The 20,913-nt window shown below is 44.5% G+C and overlaps 1 protein-coding gene across 1 annotated transcript in view; it reads left to right on the top strand.

Moving 5' to 3' along the window:
* Positions 1 to 8,961, top strand: part of LOC129696201 (CMP-N-acetylneuraminate-beta-galactosamide-alpha-2,3-sialyltransferase 1-like) — a 90,505-nt gene extending 81,544 nt beyond the window's left edge. The window contains exons 6-7 of the mRNA XM_055633846.1: positions 3,443 to 3,562; positions 6,009 to 8,961. Coding sequence (XP_055489821.1) covers positions 3,443 to 3,562; positions 6,009 to 6,182 — 294 coding nt within the window. The 3' untranslated portion in view covers positions 6,183 to 8,961. The remainder of the gene's footprint in view (positions 1 to 3,442; positions 3,563 to 6,008) is intronic.
* Positions 8,962 to 20,913: the final 11,952 nt, after the last annotated feature.

Here is a 20,913-nt window from a genome sequence, read left to right as displayed (position 1 = left end):
GTGGCTAAAGGGATCAGGGGGTATGGAGAGAAGGCAGGTACAGGATATTGAGTTGGATGATCAGCCATGATCATATTGAATGGCGGTGCAGGCTCGAAGGGCCGAATGGCCTACTCCTGCGCCTATTTTCTATGTTTCTATGTTTCTATTTTCCCACTCAACATTCTGTAGGGCATTGCTAAAGTTCATTCAAACAAAACATGTATTGTTGGAGTGACCCGGTCTGGTTCCTGACAGAATGGCTGCATTGTTGATTTCAAAGCCAGAGAACCCTTCCTAAAATATGCACTGGATTCAATGCTTCCTTGTATAGCAATCAGCTAAAATGGATTAACAACATCAGAAAACTAACAGAAAATCACTGCAGATGCTGGATATTTGATTAGTTTTTCATGTGTGTTTGTGCCTGCTGCAAGCACGGTTTTCCATAGTACCCATGCCTCATATTCGTGCATATGACAACAAACTTGCACTTGATATTAGTGGTGCAGGTTTATTGCCATATGCATGAAAGGAGGTAGGTTAGAATGTAGACTAGATATGGGGGAGAATAATGTGTTTTAATGGAGAATAGACTAAGTGGGACCTGTTGGGTCCCTGTCACACAGGAGGCTTAGTCCCCCAACACAATATTCCACCACTCACCCATAGCCCCCAACTGCACAGGCGGAGCTAATTTCCTCTCATCCCTAGCACTATCTCTCCCTCCTCCCCCCTTCTTTCCCCTCTCCTCCTCCCCTCCCCAATCCCCCTCTCACCTCTCTCTCCCTCTCCTTTGCCCTATCCTCAGTCACTCCCTCCCTCCATCCATAACTCCTTTCCCCTCCATACATTCCTCCTATCCCTCTATCCCCCACCTCCCCACTACTCACCTCCCTCTATACCCCCACTATCCATCCTCACCTCCCCCACTGCCCTCCTCTCCCTCTATTCCCCACTCTCTACCTCCCCCACTCCCCACCTCCTCTAGTCCCCCTCCTCTCCCTCTATATACCCCCTCCTTCCCCCATCACCTCCTCCCTCCTCTTTTCCTTCTCTTGTGGGGTGGGGAGGGGAGAAGGGGTGTGTTTGGACGGGAAGGTGTGGTTGGGAGAGATGGTGGTGTGGGGGGAGGGGGGTTGTGGAGGGGGGGGTGTGGCGGGGGGGGAGGTGTGTATGTGGGTGGGAGGGGGAAGGAGGAATTTGGGAGGTGGAAGAGGGATGTGTGTGTGTGTGGGGGGGGGGTGTGTGTGGGGGAGGGGTGTGGGCCGGGGTTTATGGGGGAGGTGTGTGGGGACAGGGGTTTGTGTGGGGGCGGGTGGGTGGTGTGGGCGGGAGGTTTGTGGGGGTAGGGTGGTTGTGGGGGAGGGGTGTGTGGGCAGGGGGTTGTGGGGGACGGGGAGTTGTGGGGGGAGACAGGGGTGCGTGGGCAGGAGGGGGGGGGGGAGGGGGGAGTGAGCTCATAGAAAAGGCGGGGAAGTACCATGGGCGAGAGGGGGGTTTCACGGGGGAGGGGGGAGGAGCCAGCGATGGGTACCAGAGGGGTAGTGGCTGGAATTTGCGGTGCGATGGGGACTCACAGCGGGCGCTGGTCACTGGTCTTTCACCTCTGTCAGGGTTAGAGTCTCTGCTTTCCGTTTGGCGATATCAGTGACATCACCGACTCCGGGCAGGGCTGGGTCTCCCACGCTGGGCTGGGCTGGGCAGGGTCTCCGACACTGGGTTGGGTCTCTGATGCTGGACCTCCGATGCTGAGCTAGGTCTCCGATGCTGGGCTGGGTCTCCGATGCTGGGTCTCCGATGCTGGGCTGCTTGGGGCTGGGCTGCTTGGGATCCCTCTGAAAATTATGTCCAGTTGGAAAACTCCGCCGTCCATCCTCAGCTCCAGTAAAGATGCGATGGCGCAGGAAGGGGGGGGACCCGTCCCAGTGAGTGACAAGGGAAGAGACTAATCCTCGTGGCGCTGAACTGCAGGAGAAGAGATCGATCGGCGCATGCGCTATCGTGAACCGTTTTTGCACAAATAGAAAGACCGCACAAACTGGAAGATAACAAAATCAAAGATTTAGTTATGTATAGATAGATTGTAGTGGAAAATGTTTTATACGGTGAGTGGTTGATATCTGGAACATTAGTGCGGATGTCAAGGATGCCATGGACATTGCTGCTCAGGTCCCTTTTAAATCTTTCCCACCTCACCTTAAAGCTATGCACTCTAGTTTTAGACTTGTCTACCTGAGGAAATTACTGTGACTATTCACCTTATCTATTCTCCCCGTAATTTTAGATATCTCTATAAAATCACCCCCTCCCTAATCTCATACACTTCAACATAGATAGATAGATATAGATATAATTTAATTGCCACACAACCAAGGTCGGTGGAATTTGGGTTGCCAGCAGCGGTACAGTAATAAAGAACACACAACCACAATAAAAATGTTACACAAACATCCACCACAGCATTCATCACTGTGGTGGAAGGCACAGAACTTGGCCAGTCCTCCTCCATTTTCCCCCGTGGTCTGGACCTCCACCCTCCACAGCCGTTGCTGCGGCGTCCAGATGGTAAGGGACAAAGTCAAAGTCAAGGTGAGTCCAGGATCGGTTCTTCCCAACCAGAGACCGCGGCTTCAGGCTGGTGTAGGCCGCAGGCCGGCGGTCAAAGTTTTAAAGTACCTGCCGTGCCGCAGCCGGAAGCACCGCAGTCTGCAGGGCCGGCGGTCGAAGCTCCCCTCCAGGGGAGATGGTAAGTCCATACCGCGCCCGCGGTAGAAGACGGCCACGGGCCGGCGGTGGAAGCTTCTTCTTCCCCCCGGGTCCCCCACGAGGGATCCCGGGCTGTAGACGCCGCACCAGCTGGAGTTCTGCAGACCGCTGCTTCAGGCTGCCGGCTGCCGCGGGCCAGCGTAACGGAGCACTCCCCTCCGGCGAGTCCCAGCGAGGTCTCACCCGCTCCGCGCCGATAGTCCACGCTGCGCCCGCCGCTGAAGCTCCGGGCGCGTCTCCGGGAAAGGCCGCCCGATCCTCGATGTTAGGCCACTGGGGAGGCGATCTGAAAAAAAGTTGCCTCTCCATGGAGGAGGCGGCTGAAACGGTTTCCCCCTCACCCCCCCACACCACCCCCCACACAAAACACACAAAGAAACATTAAAAACAGACTTTTAAACATACTAAAAAAATTTTAAAAAGTTGAAAAAAAACGGACACGCTGCCGACAGGCTGCTGCCAGTGCAGCGCCCCCTACACATAAAAAAGACCCAGCCTATCCAGCTTCTATCAGAAATATTCACTTCATCCTGTCCAGCCCCCCCCACCCTGTGTGCAACTGAAACTCTATTTTTCCCATCTTCTCTTTCCACAGGTGCTGTCTGACCAGTTGAGCGTATGCAGTTTAAAAAAAATAGATTCTCTAGACCAAAAATAAATCTCTTCTAAACCTTCTTGAACTTTGTATTTTCAGGTGTTGGTTTTGAGCCCACATTTTTTTAAGTATGTCTCTGACAACTGGAATCAACGTCATGGGAGTTACTCATCGACTGGAATGCTGGTCACAGTTTTTGCCCTTCATGTCTGCGATGAGGTAAATGTGGTTTCTGATGTAAAATGAAGAAAGTTTGATCACTTTCAAAGTCATAATGCAGAGTCCACCTTGTTAACTAATACGAGTAACAGCTATGGGCTTTACTTGTATCTGCACATATTCAGTGAAGATTTCTTTAGTTGATTACTCGTGTTGGAATGAGTATGAATATCAGATAAGTTCAAAAAAAGGACATTGCCTTCCACCTCTTTTCCCAAAGCTTAATACATTATTGATGCTAATGTCTAGAAGGCACTCATCCTAAAGATCAGTTGTTTAGCAGGAGTTAATGCAAGCATTATGCTTTAGAGAACAAAGGAAAACATAGGATGATTTAAATAGATAGATGCCAGTATCTTATCTAAAGTACTGGAGAGAATACTGTTGACAAAGCTAGAAATGTATGTCCTTACTAATGACAATCAGTTTGGGTTCAAAAGAAAGCATGGAACTGACCTGTGTATCTATGCTTTTAAAGAGATTGTGTTCAGGTACTCGAGCCTGAATTCATCTGTATTTTTATGTTTTATTGATGCGTCCAAGGCATTTGATAGAATTAATCATGAACAATTGTTTGTAAAATTGCTAAATAGAGGTGCCCCTAAATTCTTAGTGAGAATTTTAGTGTTTTGGTATGCCCATCAAACGTTTCAGGTTAAATGGGACAATGTTGTATCTGCTCCATTCAGTGTTGGTAACGGAGTGCGGCAAGGAGGAATTTTGTCTCCTATTTTATTTAATGTTTATATGGACGAATTGTCAAATCAGTTAAATAGGTTAAAAACTGGCTGTCTTGTGGGCAACACTATTGTTAATCATCTGATGTATGCAGACGACCTGGTCCTGCTCTGTCCATATAGTGCTGGGCTGCAGCAGATGCTGAAGGTGTGCTCTCAGTATGGCCTTGATTATGACATAAAGTATAACGCTAAGAAAAGCCGCATAATGGTGGTTAGAAGTGCTGAGGACAGGGAATCAACTTTTCCGACCTTTTAATTGTCAGACAGTCCTCTTGCAGTGTGTGAGGAAATTAAATACTTAGGTCATGTCACATCTGATGACTGGAAGGATGACAAAGACCTCTACCGACAGTGCTGTAAAATTTATCTTCAAGCCAACATGCTTATAAGGAAGTTTTATATGTGCTCTGACCATGTGAAGTGTTTCCTGTTCAGAACCTACATCACACCGTTATATACTGCTCAATTGTGGTCTAAGTATAAGAAAAAGAGTATGCAGAGTCTTAAGGTAGCATACAATGATACAATGAGGTTGCTACTTCGTGTCCCTAGGTGGCATAGTGCCAGTCAATTGTTTGTGTCCACTAGGGTGCCAACCTGTGAGGCACTCGTAAGACAGCTGATGTTTAGTTTTATGTGTCGCCTGGACAAGTCAGAGAACCACATAATTGAAGCCTTAGTCAGCCCTCTGAAATGCTGCTATAGATTCACTTCTAGGCTAAGATGGCATTGGTGCAATAGCTTATATATATTTTAGGCTAATATGCAATTTCTTAATGTATCTTTGTAATTCTTTGTACTGTTTGATGTGTATATGGACCTGTGTCTGAAATAAAGCTTTAATAATAGGAGGATATCGATTAAAAAGTTAAGCTGCAAGTTGAATCGGTAGTAAAGAAAGCAAATGCATTGCTAGCATTTATTTCGAGAGGGCTTATATTCAAAAACAGGGATGCAATTCTGAAGCTCTATAAGGTGCTGGTCAGGCTTTATTGTGGTCAGGCCTTATTGTGAGCAAATCTGGGCACCATATCTGAGAAATGATGTGCTGGCTCTGGAGAGGATCCAGAGGAGGTTTACAAGAATGATGCCAGAAATGAGTAGGTTAACATGTGAAGAGCAGTTGACGGCACTGGGCTTCTACTCGCTGGAGTGTAGAAGAATGAGGATGGACCTCATTAAACGATACAGAATAGTGAAAGGCTTGGATAGAGTGGATGTGGAGAGGATGTTTTCACTAGTGGCGGAGCCTAGGACTAGAGGTCATAGCCTCAGAATTAAAAGATGTTCTTTTAGTAAGAAAACGAGGAGGAATTTCTTGTGTCAGAGGGTGGTGAATCTGTGGAATTCTTTGCTACAGAAGTTTGTGGAAGCAAAATCAGTGTATATATTTAAGGCAGAGATAGATAGATTCTTGATTAGTACAGGTGGCAGCGGTTATGGGGAGAAGGCAGGATAATGGGGTTAGGAGGGATAGATAGATAGAAACATAGATATAGAAACATAGAAAATACGTGCAGTAGTAGGCCATTCGGCTCTTCGAGCCAGAACCGCCATTCAATATGATCGTGGCTAATCAGCCATGATTGAATGGCGGCGTAGACTTGAGTGGCCGAATGGCCTAATTCTGCTCCTATCACTTGTTATCTTATGATACTTCTTGGTTACATTATGATTCTAACATCTGTGACCTCTGTGGATTGCAGGTGGATGTTTATGGATTTGGTGCCAACAAATTGGGGCACTGGCATCATTACTGGGAGAAGAATTCTGGTGCAGGAGCTTTCCGTGTGACAGGAGTTCATGATGGAGACTTTGAAGCTAATGTTACCAAGACACTTGCCAAAAATAACAAAATTGTTTTTTTTAATGGTGTTTAAGCCTGCAAGACTGTGACTGATATCCAGGCAAACACTACATACTATAAAATATCTATTATCATTTAGATGTTGGGAGTAGAACACTACTTTAAACTCAGGACAGCAAATGTAAAAGAAAACTATTCCCTTCTAGTAATGTGCCTTAAGTCTATCCTTAGATGACCATTCCTTACAACAACTGATTCTTTTTCTCCAGTTTTTACACACGTACTATCATCTGGATCCAACTGAATCCAGTTCTCATTTGCAAGCGAATGTACAACATTATTGATAGTTTCATATAGTGCACCTGTGTCGACCGGGAACACATCTAACTCTAACCACACTCATCTCATTTCTCCTCATCTTTGGTGAAGGAAGATTGCCAACTCAGTGTGCAAGGTGAGAGGGAGCAAACTTGATTACCTGTGGTAGATTGAAATATTATCATAGAGTGAAATGCCATTCTTATTTTTGAGTTAGGTAGATATGAGCATGTGTGCAGCACCTTATTATCTCAAAGTGCTTTAAAGCATACTGTGAAGTACTTTTGAAACATAGTCACTTTTAAGATGTCAGAAATAGAGCAAACATTTTGCATGTTCCATAAATAACTTTGCCCAAGTTGTGACCAGGAAGGGTTATTCTCCTCCACAGTAAAATACACTACCATGAAATATTTTCCATTCAGATGAGACATTCCATTAGGACGTTAGTTTAACATCTCATTCAACATTTCAACGTTGATACTAAAAGTTTGGTGTAGTTTAGTTGAGAGATACAACATGGAAACAGGCTCTTTAGCCCACTGAGTCCATGCCGACTGCCAATCTCCCAGTCACACTAATTCTATGTTATCCCACTTTCCCATTCACTCCTTCCACACGTGTGGCAATTTACAGAGGCCAATTAACCTACATTCATATATGTTCAAGAATGCTGATTGATTTAAATTAGTTTAACTTATTGGTGCTTTCATTCAAGCAGCATGATAGAGACTGATTTACTTAACCAAGTGTGTTGCTGGGTAAATGTAACACTCAAAAGGACAGTAAATTTTAATTGTCTGTCTCGAAAGGTTCCCGATTCTTTGCTGGTTTGTGCATATTTAACCAATCTATGCAGGATAACTAGTTAGAATGTCCCAGAAGGTCCTCTTGCTTTAGTCCTGAAATAACTTTTGAATTACCTTGGCAATAATATGTGTACACACAGGCATTAGATGAGGATAGCATTATGACTATTACTGTGATTCCAGCACATTTTGAATAGCCTGCTGTTGCTCATAGACCAGATTTGAACTATGGTAACATTACCCTGTATTCTTAGCATCATGGAATAATATCCCCCAATTCCAACAGAATTCAACTTCTGAAGTTATAAAAACCTCCACTAGTATTTTGATTTACATCTGATGGAAATAATGCCCCAAAGTGTCAAAGTAAACCAGAAGAAACATAAGAGACTGCAGGCACTGTAATCTTGACCAAAAACCAAACTGGTGGAGGAACTCAATGGCTCAGGCAGCACCAGTGAATGGAAATGGACAGACATTTTGTATCAGGAAAAGACAAAGTGCTAGAGTTCATCAGCGGGTCACACATCATTTCTGGAGAACATGGACAGCTTATGTGCCTTTTGCAAACCAGCATCTACAATTTCTTGTTTCTGCATTTCTGATCAGGACCCGTCTTCCAACCAGAAGACAAATCATGAATTTGCTAGAACTGAAACAGTCTTGGGAGAATATCCAAATCCGACTGAATTCAAGTTAAAATCACTACCTCTTGAACAGAAAACTGCACTTCCATAAAGCACAAATCTAAATGCTGCACATTTTAAGAGACAAAATTGCCATAGAAAGGCTGTAAAAGAAAATGAAGTTGTTGTGTGATACAGTATAGATAATCAAAGAGGAGAAAATATCTCCCATGCATTTAACTTTGAATAGCTGGGTTAAATATGTAAATACATGCTTCAAAGTGGTTACATTCAATTTGATGCATATTAATAATTTGGATGGCTGTTTATGCATTTTTGTCATGTCCATGTCAAATTAAAAGCACGTTCAGATTTTATTAACGTTATCTCAGGAATATTATGGGGTATTATAACAATTTTCAGTTAAAATGAATTGACATCAAATTATTACCTATGTTTAATTCATTGGGTGTTTTGGGTTAAGTTAATCCTTAAACCAAAGAAGTAGCAAATTGTTAACTAAACCTAACCAGATTTACTGTAAGTGAAAGGATGTTGTCATTAATGTAGGTCCAAGGTAAATATTGCAGGACTGCTGGTGAACAAGAAATTTTCTAAATTAAAGTATGTTATCGGGAGTCAACCTGCCAAGAATTCATACCAGATTCAACGGCTTTTAGATCATTATTTTTTAGTTGAAGCTTAATATGAGATTGAGTGAAAAATAATAATGGCTAAGAATTCAGGTTTTGAGGTTGAAAAGGGGAGGATGAAGTGGTGCGTTCATTCTGAATTTTGATTTCCACCTTGCATTATAAAACAGACCTATATTATAGATTTCCTTTAATGTTCTAATAATTCTTTATATATAATTATTGATTACCTCTAAGCAATTACACTATCTGTGGACCACTTTGTTGTTACCTTTGAATAATAATGATCTGTGAAATTACCTCATAAATTAAAATCACCCAGACAACTCAGTTTGCAAACAGGCTGTTTGATTTAGTTATATAGCTCATGGCTGTTCTATTGTTTAGTGTGAAATAAAGATAATCTCTGGCATGTGATGGGAACATCACTGTTGAATTGAATTTAATTGAATTTAATCCTTTATTTGTCATTCAGATCTTTCGGTCTGAACGAAATGTCGTTGCCTGCAGCCATACATGTAATAATAAACAACACACAATAAACATAAATGAACATCCACCACAGTGAGTTCACCAAGCACCTCCTCATTGTGATGGAGGCAAAAGTCTTAGGGTTGCTGTCTCTTCCCTCCTCTTCTCCCTCAGCGCTGAGGCGATACCCCACCGGGCGATGGTAAGTCAGTCCTGCGGTTCTAGCTCCGCGGCCCGGGGTTGGTCGAAGCTGCCGCCCTCCAGTCCAGCGGACGCAGTTGTTGCCACGGGAGCTCCGGAAAACAGGCATCAACCTGTGACCCGCGAGCTCCCGACGATGTCATCCACTGGCCCGCGGCCGAGCCCCGGATTCAGGTCACCGCCGCCAGAACGCCACCTCAGCCACCGGAGCACCGTCTCGCCCCCGCACCGGGCCACCCACACGGGAGCGTCTCAGCGTCTGCCCCCATGGGAGCACCTTCCAGCCGGGAGCCGGGCCGCCCCCACGGGAGCACCTTCCAGCCGGGAGCCGGCCCGCCCACACGGGAGCGTCTCAGCCTCGCGCCGTCCGCCCACATGGGAGCGCCTTCCAGCCGGGAGCCGGGCCACCCACACAGAAGCGTCGCAGCCCCGCGCCGTCCACCCTCACCGGAGCGCCGAGTCGTGCCACTGCCCGAACGCCGCCGCAGCTCAAAGACGGCCAGCCTTCAACTTCAACTCTCCATGCACAGCAGTTGGCTGAGGAAAACATGGAGATTAAGACCTCAAATCTGGCATTATGCTCATGTGGCAGCAGTGGTCACTGACATTTGTACACTTTGGAGACATGGACTACCTACAGCAGGCCGCGCTATGGAGAGCTATCGAGTATGCTGACTCTGGAAAAGTTCTCCAAATCCACTGGCAGGATGAGTGAAGAAACATCAACATTCTCTCCTGGACCACGTCTCCAGCATTGTGACCCTAATTATACTCAATCACCTCCAAGATCACATCGATTGCATGCCCAAAATTAGACTCCAAATATAGACTATATTCCAAGACCTGTCACAGTTAGGATTACTAGAAGGATGGAGTAAAGGATTCTCAAAAAAATGGTCTCACAAGTTTCTGAAATCACCGTGTGTAACTGAGCTGCTTGACACAACACAGGCACGCTTCTTTGGACACTAAACATTCATTTCTTCCAAGGCCCATGCACAACCAATTAAATGCACATCAATAATTCACCCAAGCTAACATGATGAAACTTCCCGCAGCCTCTACCATTAATAACAAGGGGAGCATGCACATGAGAACACCATTTGCAGGTTCCCCACCATCTTGACTTGGAAATATTTCACCTGCACTTTATTATTGCTGGGTCAACATCCTGGAACTATGTCCAACAGAACTATGCAAATAACTTCAGCCAAAATATGTTGCTTATTCCTGTCTTTTTAAGGGTGGTTGGGGATGGCCAGTAAAATGCTGGCCTTGTTAATGACAGCTAGATTCCAAAAATGATGATAATGTAAAAAGTGTAGCTTCTCACATGATAAGTAACTGACTCCTGTCTATGTAACTGTACCCAAGTAAGAATCAATGGGGGCAATTTTGAACTTGGGTGGTAATGTATATCAAGTAATATTATTTCAGCTGCCCATTTTAAATTTATCTTAATCTTCATTTACATTCTTTGCAGCAAAAGTTTCTTTAATATCTTTAGGAATGACAGAGGATTTCGGTAAAAGAAGAGTATATTATTTTCATTTTATTGTATCTGTTCACTCTGGATTTGATTATAAGGAAAGGATAATGCTTATCAGATCCCTACCTCTTAAATCAAGCAATGTGTCAGAAATATTGTGCTTTATTTGTTAATTCTTTGCCTTGCTTTGTCACTGCTGTATCCAAATTTTCCGGTATAAGCTTTTGAAACAGGAGAAGGATACAGAGAAAAATCAGGAGAGGCAGAAAATTGTACTGGATTTTTTTAAAACCTCCTTTTAAAATATATCTTTTCCTTTGAACAATATTTTTGATTTCCTCCAGCTGAGTCTTATCAAAAATGATGATAAATTCTGCTCTGAATTGGCTGAAAGAGTCATAGAGTGATACAGTGTGGAAACAGGCCCATCGGCCCAACCTGCCCACACCCACCAACATGTCCCAGCTACACTAGTCCCACCATGCCGTGCTTGGTCCATATCCCTCCAAACCTGTCCTATCCATGTATCTGTCCAACCGTTTCTTAAACGTAGGGAAGTCCCAGCCTCAACAATGGTTCAAAGAAAGATTATATAGTTGGGTGGGGACATGTGTCAAATTTTAGAGATATAATAGTGTATTCTTTATGTTATTTGAATAGTACATGCAGTGAGTTCAGATATAACTGTGATTCTCTGCAAATCTGATTTTACCCTAAATCAGTGGATATCCCTTTAAACTGCCTGATGGTTGTGAAAAATTAACTGCCATTTTTAGAGGCTTGGGCAACATATGATTCTGGGTCCACCACAATATGGTTGTCTCTGTGTTGCCCTGTGATGGGACCTCGCTAGCCTCTCAGATCAAGAAGGCCAAACAACCCTCTCCCCACCCCAGAAAAATCTGGAAAAGGCAGTAGATACTAATAATTCTCACTTATTGAGAAAAGAACAATGAAAAGCTCTCCTGCTTTTTCTTCCCTTCTCCAAGTAATCAACTCAAATCTTGCAATATTAAGTCATTTAAAAAGTCTTGATACTTATTTTTATATGATAAAAACACTGACTTTTTGAGAAAGGATGAATGAATGTTTTAAAATTTGTGATTCTATACAGATATGGTTAACTATTAGAGTATATTTTAAAGGTATGCTATATTCCTAAATAGTTAAAATGTTATCCGATTTAGCAACTTGTTCATAATAATATGGTGGTGTAATATTTATTGGGGTATGATTGCGTTTTTAATTTCATATTTTCTGTAAAGGGGAGATACATTAATTATATTAAACAGTGGTATTTTGGTTATTATTATTGTTCCTATATAAAGGAAGATCTAGTTGTACAATATCTGATCACAATCATTCTCACCAAATCTTCTTGAATGTATGCACATGCTGCTTGATCAACCTTTAATCAACCAATTGGCAAAGGAATAACCCTCCTCTAACTTAAGGATAGAGGGTACAAGTTTTTACACTCAGTATAGAAGAGCACAAACATGTAAGATGATAAGATGTAGAAGTGCGAATGGGCCATTCAACCTCTTATCCCAGAGCCTTAATCCAAATCCATGACTTCATAAAAATAATATTGATCTCTGGTATAACTATACAGCAACTGAGTCTCCATAACTCTTTTGGGTGGAGAATTGTCGCATCAATTTTGAATGTGCAATATCTTAAGTTTACTCCTCAAGATCTTATGTGTCCCCTCTCAATCCTGTAAACCCCAGCATATATAAACCTACCTTCCTCTCTGATATAATCTAGACACCCCAACCAGTGCAAACATCAACTCTGCATCTACCCTACCAATTTCCATACAGTTTTGCATGTGTCAATGTGAACATCCCTCATTCTTCTAAATTCACAACAATATTGGCCAAGTCTGCTTAACATAGATGAGAATACATTCCAGAGAATGCCAGTTTGTAATTTATCAATAAACTTTCAGCCAAAGGGGAACCGCCCGGTTCATGTTTTATGAAACATGGGATAAGGAAATATTAAAACCAGCTTGGATTACCAATCTCGGCGGTTGTGCAGTGATCTTCCGCTGTTTAGAAGCACAAGAATAATCTTAGCTTCAAGCTCATTGTGTATCTCTACAACAAGTCCCTTCCTTTAATAAAGTGGGGTAGTACCAGGAAAAGTGCAGGACTGTCTGGATTAACATACAGCAAGAACAAGTTTCCACCAGTGATGAATAATCTTTACCATTTTCAATCTATTTTGGAAAGTCATGAATTTAGTAGCTATGAGTTTTGCCCCATAAATTTTAATAGGCTGCTTCGCTAACCAAAGGTAGTACATGATGTGTTGCTAGCTTATCATTGACAATCTGATTTCTTAAATGGAAGAGGGAGGAAAATATCTTTAATTTTCAAAACATTCCTATTTGAAAATACAATACATGCCAAGGAGCTTGTATTTATTAGGATTATTGATTGTTACCAGACCAGAATTTCAAATCAAACTTCTTCCTTCAGACTTGATTAATGTTGATTAATAGTGCCAATAAAATTGATGAAAAGATGGTGCTTTTTTGTTTTTTCAAACTCACCTTCATTCCTATGTTATGTTATACGTTAGCATACAAAAACAGTGAAAGATTAACTTCATGCTTTGCAAAGTGTGTTTATTTTTTTCAAGCCGAGTGAGTGAGCAAGTCTGCAAACACAGGAAGGATGTGGAGGCTTAGGAGAGGACGCAGCTGAGGTATAGCAGGATGCCAACTGGATTTGTGGGTAATAGCCATAAGAAGAGATTGGACAAACTTGGATTGTTTCTTCAGGAGTGTCAGAGGCTTAAATATAACATAGTGTATACTAGACTAAGTGGGACCATTTTTGGGTCCCCTTCACATGGGAGGCCTGGTCCCCAAACGCAACCTGTTCCCCAACGCAATATTCCACCACTCACCCGCCCCCCCCAATGCAATATTGCACCACTCATGCATAGCCCCAAACCGTGCAGGTACGGCTCATTTTACCTCATCCCCCAGCACTCCCTCCCTCTCCTCTTCACCCTCCCTCTTCTTTTCACTCTGCTCCCCAATCCGTCCCTCCCTCTCCTTTCCCATACCCTCAGTCACTCCCTCCCTCCATAACTCCTCACCCCTCCCTACCATTCCTATCCCTCTATCCCCCCACTCCTCACCTCCCCCCTACCCCCCCCCCCCCCCACTATCTTGACCTCAGAGAGGGATTATATATATATATATATTTTTTTTCAATAGATATAGAAACATAGAAATTAGGTGCAGGAGTAGGCCATTCGGCCCTTCGAGCCTGCACCGCCATTCAATATGATCATGGCTGATCATCCAACTCAGTATCCCGTACCTGCCTTCTCTCCATACCCTCTGATCCCCTTAGCCACAAGGGCCACATCTAACTCCCTCTTAAATATAGCCAATGAACTGGCCTCGACTACCCTCTGCGGCAGAGAGTTCCAGAGATTCACCACTCTGTGTGTGAAAAAAGTTCTTCTCATCTCGGTTTTTAAAGGATTTCCCCCTTATCCTTAAGCTGTGACTCCTTGTCCTGGACTTCCCCAACATCGGGAGCAATCTTCCTGCATCTAGCCTGTCCAACCCTTTAAGAATTTTGTAAGTTTCTATAAGATCCCCTCTCAATCACCTAAATTCTAGAGAGTATAAACCAAGTCTATCCAGTCTTTCTTCATAAGACAGTCCTGACATCCCAGGAATCAGTCTGGTGAACCTTCTCTGCACTCCCTCTATGGCAATAATGTCCTTCCTCTATCTATAAGATAGATAGAGAGAGAGATAGAGAGATATATTTCCACTACAATTCCACTATAAAACAGGCCAAAGTTAATATTTCCTCTTTTTTTAAAAATTATTTTAAAGTATTTACTAAATTTAAGTGTAATAATCTCCAAATAACGTATTGAATGTATTGGATGTGACTTTGTCTTGTTTGGACTTGTTTTGGTTGCACTGATCAGGAGTAGCTCTCCTAACTTTGTTGTATTTCTAAGTATAATGACAATAAAGGCTTATTATTACGGAGATAGATAGAGAGAGCAAGAAAGAGATCATATTTAAGGTAGACATTCAGGACTTTTTCCCCCAGTGTGAAAATGTCAGATACTAGAGGGTACAATTTTAAGAGGGAAAGTTTACAGGAGATGTGCAGGGCAAGTTTTTTTTTTTTTTTTTACACAGAGTGGTAGATGTCGGGAATGCACTGCCAGGAGAGGATATTGGAAGCAACACAATAGTGGCATGTAAGGGCTTTTAGATAGGCGCATTAATATGCTGGAAGGGATATGGAGTACGAGCAGGGAGAAGAGTTTAGTTTAATTTAACATCATGTTCAGCACAGACATCTTGAGTTGAAGGTCATGTTCCTCTGATGGTTCGACTGCCCCGACCGCAGGAGAAAAATAAGGGAAGGAGATTAGACTTTATTGCCTTCCATCACAGTGAGGAATGTAGGGAATACTGCATGTTTATGTTAAATTGATGTGGTTGTGTGTCTTGTAGCTTTTCTTTAGTATGGCTGTATGGTAATATGAATATCACTCTACCTTAATTGGCAGATGTGACAATAAAAGACCTTTGAAACCTTTAAATATTTTCCATAGGTGGCAACCTCCTTTGCTCATCCACCTTGTCAGGACTCCTCAACATCTTATGTGTCCCCTCTCAATCCTGTAACCCCCAGCAGATACAAACCTATCTTCCTCTCTGATATAACCCGCCCAAATCATATATTAGTCCAGTAGGTACCCAAAAATGCTGGAGAAACTCAGCGGGTGCAGCAGCATCTATGGAGCGAAGGAAATAGGCAATGTTTTGGGCCGAAACCCTTCTTCAGACCCTTCTTCGGCCCGAAACGTTGCCTATTTCCTTCGCTCCATAGATGTTGCTGCACCCGCTGAGTTTCTCCAGCATTTTTGTGTCCCTTCCAGCATCTGCAGTTCCTTCTTAAACACTATTAGTCCAGTAGTCTTTCTCTAAGCTGTATCCAATTTATATAAGTTTAAGAAGGAACTGCAGATGCTGGAAAATCGATGGTAGACAAAAATGCTGGAGAAACTCAGCGGGTGAGGCGGCATTAATTTAGATTTTTCTCACCATTTAGTAACCTTTTTCATAATTGTCATGCCAAAATGGACAATTTTATAGTTTCCCATTTTCTTTTATATATGCTAGATCTTTGTCAAATTGTTTAATCATATATTTTCGTACTTGATAAAACACATTTGGACAGATATATTGATAGGATAGGATTATGGGACAAACGCGAGCAGGAATATGGGACAAACGCGAGCAGGAGCAAGTGTAGATGGGGCATCCTGGTTGGAAGGGGCAAGTTGTACAAAGGGGCTGATTCCATGTTGTATGCATCTATGTCATCAGCAGATTGAGCAACAGCACATTTAGTGTCATCGCCCAGGACACACACACACACATAAATATATATATAAATATGGATATATATAAATAAATATATTTATATATAAATATATATATATATATATAAATATATATATATAAATATAAATACAAATATAATATATATATAAATAAATATATATATAAATACATAAATATAAATAAATAAATAAATAGATAAATAGATAGATGTGTGTGTGTGTGTGTGTGTGTGTGTGTGTGTGTGTGTGTGTGTGTGTGTGTGTGTAAGTGAATAAATAAATAAATAAATAGATAGACAAATAAATAAATAAATAAATAAAAGTTGAGGTCCCTGTATTGATCCCTCACGCACAAATCTCATCGCGTCTTGTCATCCAGAGATATACCTGTTTATGCCTACAATTGATTTCAAAAATTTTTAAAGGGAATTTGAATGGACAATATATAGCACTGGGTTTGCACACCAGAAAAGATGAAATCCAATTTCTAGCCAATTAACAACAGCGATGCTGAGGTGGACTTAATCATACAGCATCAGAAGTATGAAAAACGGGTGTTTTGGAGATGTTTCTTCATGCAAAGAGGAACGTGTGTGGTGGGGAAATGGTGAGGGGAATGTTCCACTAGAGGGAGCTCCACTGCCAAACCTCAAGATCTCATCTATAATGTCTGGAGCCAGGATGTTTAGGCACTAAAAAACTCTGAAATAGGCAGGCAAAAAGGCATAATAAAATTACAAAAAAGGCATGAAAAGGACATTTATTGACAAAAAAAAAGGCATAAAAAGGCATGTATTTCCACCACCAAAATATGGTTAAAAATGATAATATAAAGGTATACTATATTAAATGACCAAAGTTGCCTGGTTGCACATAATTATCTGGTGTTAAACTATACCATCTGTCAACAGAATATGCTTCAGTTGTGAAAAACTTCTTTCTACCCCAGCTGAGGTCACTTGTGCATCCCCGAAACAAGCTACAGACTCTATATTCATATTGATATCTTGTGTATTACAACTACCTTTGAGAACTTTAGCTATGTTTTGTATTTCTTCAAGATGTTTGTTAGCTAAAATCACTCTCTCACATTTTCCTTGTATGTTTTTACCTACATCGCCAGGAACTTTACGAATATCGGCAGTTACTTCATGGCCGTCCGAAGGGACGGTTGCACCCACCTTTTTTTCCCCAGAGTAAAACTAAATCCCCCCCCCCCCCAAAAATTGGAACGCAATCAGTGTTTCCACTTTGAAGGAAATTACCCGAAATGCGGAAATTCTGGTTCCAGCCCGCGGGATAATTTGAGGGGAAAAAAATATTTGCGGCCATCCGCGCCTGCGCAGTTGGGGGAAGCCGGGGATGCAGTTGTGACGTAAAATGACGCCGTCTCTCCATGCATGCGCAGTGGGCCCGGTGGGGCGGGATCAAATCACCACCATTTTCACTCATCGCCTCGGGCCTAGATTGGGTGAGTGGGGCCGTGGAATGTTGCGTTGCGGGGAGGGGGTGTCAACCTACCTGTGAAGGGTCCAACGCGGCCAGCAGGATGATTTAGAAAAAAAGAGTACCCATTTCTCCGGGCCCGGGGCTGCGGTGTCTGCCCGCGCGCCCGGTCAATCGCCTCCATCCGCAGCTTCGGAGCCTCGCCGCTGGTCAGTCTGGCGTCCAGGGAGCGGGTCCGCTGCCGGCGGTCAGTTCTCCTGTCGCCAGGTGAGAGCAGGAACCACTGAATCTGAACCCATTACTGGCAGCGGCCGTGACGCTGACACCAAGAGCCACTCCGGCCGGCTATGTTAAGGAAAAAGGAGTAGCAAAGTCAAATGTGGGTCCCTTGAAAGCTGACACGGGTGAAATTATTAATGGGTAACAAGGAAATGGCAGAAGAGTTGAACAGGTACTTCGGATCTGTCTTCACTAAGGAAGCCACAAACAATCTCCCAGATGGAGGACAGAGGATCTAAAAGGGTAGAGGAACTGAAAGAAATTTTCATGAGGCGAGAAATAGTATTGGGTAGGCTAATGGGACTGAAGGATGATAAATCCCGTGGGCCGGATGGTCTGCATCCCAGGGTCCTCAAGGAGGTGGCTCTAGAAATAGTGGACGCATTGGTCATCATTTTCCAATGTTCAATGGATTTAGTTCCTGTGGACTGGAGGATAGCTAATGTTATCCCACCTTTCAAGAAAGGAGCGAGAGAGAAAACAGGGAATTACAGATCAGTTAGCCTGACTTCAGTGGTGGGAAAGATGCTGGAGTCAATTATTAAAGAGGTAATAATGGGGCATTTGGATAGCAGTAAAAGGATTAGTCCAAGTCACCATGGATTTATGAAAGGGAAATCATGCTTGACTAATCTTCTGGAATTTTTTGAAGATGTGACAAGTAAAATGGATGAAGGGGAGCCAGTGGATGTAGTGTATCTAGACTTTCGGAAAGCCTTTAATAAGGTCCCGCATGGGAGACTGGTGACTAAAATTAGAACACATGCTATTTGGGGGGGGGGGGGGGGGGGGGGTAGGGTGTTGACATGGATAGAAAATTGGTTGGCAGACAGGAAGCAAAGAGTAGTAGTGAACGGGTCCTTTTCAGAATGGCAGGAAGTAGTGAGTGGAGTGCCGCAATGCTCGGTGTTGGGGCCGCAACTGTGTACCATATATATTAATGATTTGGAAGAGGGAATTAGAAGCAACACTAGCACGTTTGTGGATGACACAAAGCTCGGTGGCAGTGTGAACTGTGAAGAGGATATTAGGAGGTTGCAGGGTGGCCTGGACAGGTTGAGTGAGTGGGCAGATGCATGGCAGATGCAGTATAATATAGAGATATGTGAGGTTATCCACTTTGGCGGAAAAAACAAGGGGGCAGATTATTATCTTGGCCTTGGGTGGGCAGCGCGACCGACGTCGCAGCGGCCTCTGCAGTCCATCTGTCTTTTTTTAATTTAATTTTTTTTTTTATTGGCCTGTTGAGGGTATAGTTTGTGGTGGGGTTTTGACTGTGTATGTGTGGGGGGTGGGGTGGGTGGGGAAACGTTTAGATCTCTTACCTGTATGGGGACCCGACCTTTTCCCTGTTGGATCTCCGTTACCGTTGGGGCCTAGCACCGTGGAGCGGCCTCCAACCGGAACGACAGCTCAAGTCACGGAACCTGCGGAGCAGCGGACCTACCATCGTGGAGCTGGCCGACTTCGGGGCGTGGAGAGCTGCGGTGCCTTACATCGCCCAGCGCGGCTTTAAGTGGTCGTGGGACTGGCTAGCACCCGCCGGGGGCCTTTGACTTGTGTAACGGGTATAGCTTAGACCCAACAGCAGCACAGAATCAGGCAGGTATAATTGGTAATGAACCTTATTACGATACGGTAACACAGAGTAGTAACACAGGAATGGGTACACCGTACTCACACAGAGGCTCAGGATTGAGCGAGGGTTCCAAAGAGGGGCAGGCAGGAGACATAGTCGGGGTAACGGAGGATCCGGTAACCAGGAGATCCAACACACGATGCAAACAAACCAGCGAGGGACAGACGAAAGGAGAGTCGAAGCCAGACAGGTAGTCGAGGAGCCGTTGCAGGGATACACCAAACAGCCCAGGAGGTCGGGGACAGAAGGCTGAGGTGCTATCCAGGAAGACGACAGGACGGAATGGTCAGATGCAGGCAGGTTCGAATCCGTGTAGGCAGTCTTGAAATTGCTAGAGTCTTGCATGAATGCTGAGAACAACCTGGCACTGTGTGAACGGTGAGGAGAGTCTATATACCGGGTTAATAGGTGATCAGAGGCAACTGAGTGCAACAGGTGAGGAGAGTTAGGCTGATGAGAGGGGAATAGCAGGCAGGCAGGTGAGGATAAGGGGGGACCGGTGGAAAAGTACTGGGAGGTGAAGTGGATGAGAATGAGGAGAGGGCAGACTGTGACAGAACCCCCCCCCCCCCCCCCCCCCCCCCCCCCCCCCCCCCCCAAAGGGACGGCTCCTGATGTCCCAAAACAACAACAAAAAAAACCAATAAAGAAAATAAACCCAATCCCACGCAGAGTTGGGTGGGAGGAGGGGGACCGGAGGAGGGCTAATATTCGTCCGAGACATCCATGTCCGCATCCTCCTCCATGGCATCAGAGAAAAGCTCCGTCTCGTCGTTACTGGGCGCCTCAGACGGAAGAGGGGACAGAGTCTCAGGGGCGGCGACCCCTCTGGGAGTGGCGGACTTGGACGGCTGGTCAGGATGACGCCGGTGAAACTCCCTGATGAGGGAGGCGTCCAGGATGTGTCGAGCAGGAACCCAGGACCTCTCCTCTGGACCGTAACCCTCCCAATCGACCAGGTATTGGAGACCCCTCCCGCGGCGGCGGGAGCGCAGGAGGCAGTGCACTGTAAATGCGGGGCCTCTGTCGATGAGACGAGGAGGTGGAGGAGGAGGGACTGCGGGGACCAGGGAGCTCTCCCGGACTGGCTTTACTCTGGACACGTGGAACATAGGATGGACCCTTATGGAACGAGGCAACTTGAGCCTCACAGCCGCTGGGTTGATGAACTTCTGGATCGCATAGGGACCGATGAACTTGGGTGCCAACTTCTTGGACTCCACCCTCAAGGGAAGGTCCCGGGTCGACAGCCACACCTTCTGGCCCGCGAGGTAGGTGGGGGCCTGGGTGCGGTGATGGTTGGCAGCCGTGGCGTAGCGGGCCACGGAGCGGAGAAGAGCCGCCCTGGCTTGGGTCCACGTCCTGCGGCAGCGACGAATGAAGGCCTGGACGGATGGGCAGGAAACCTCTTTCTCCAGCGCCGGGAACAGTGGAGGCTGGAACCCGTAGGCACACTGGAAAGGG

This window comes from Leucoraja erinacea, chromosome 4 (assembly GCF_028641065.1).
Source record: "Leucoraja erinacea ecotype New England chromosome 4, Leri_hhj_1, whole genome shotgun sequence".
Taxonomy (NCBI): domain Eukaryota; kingdom Metazoa; phylum Chordata; class Chondrichthyes; order Rajiformes; family Rajidae; genus Leucoraja; species Leucoraja erinaceus.
The sequence above is the reverse complement of the archived record's forward strand: the minus strand, read 5'-3'. Positions and strand labels throughout refer to the sequence as shown.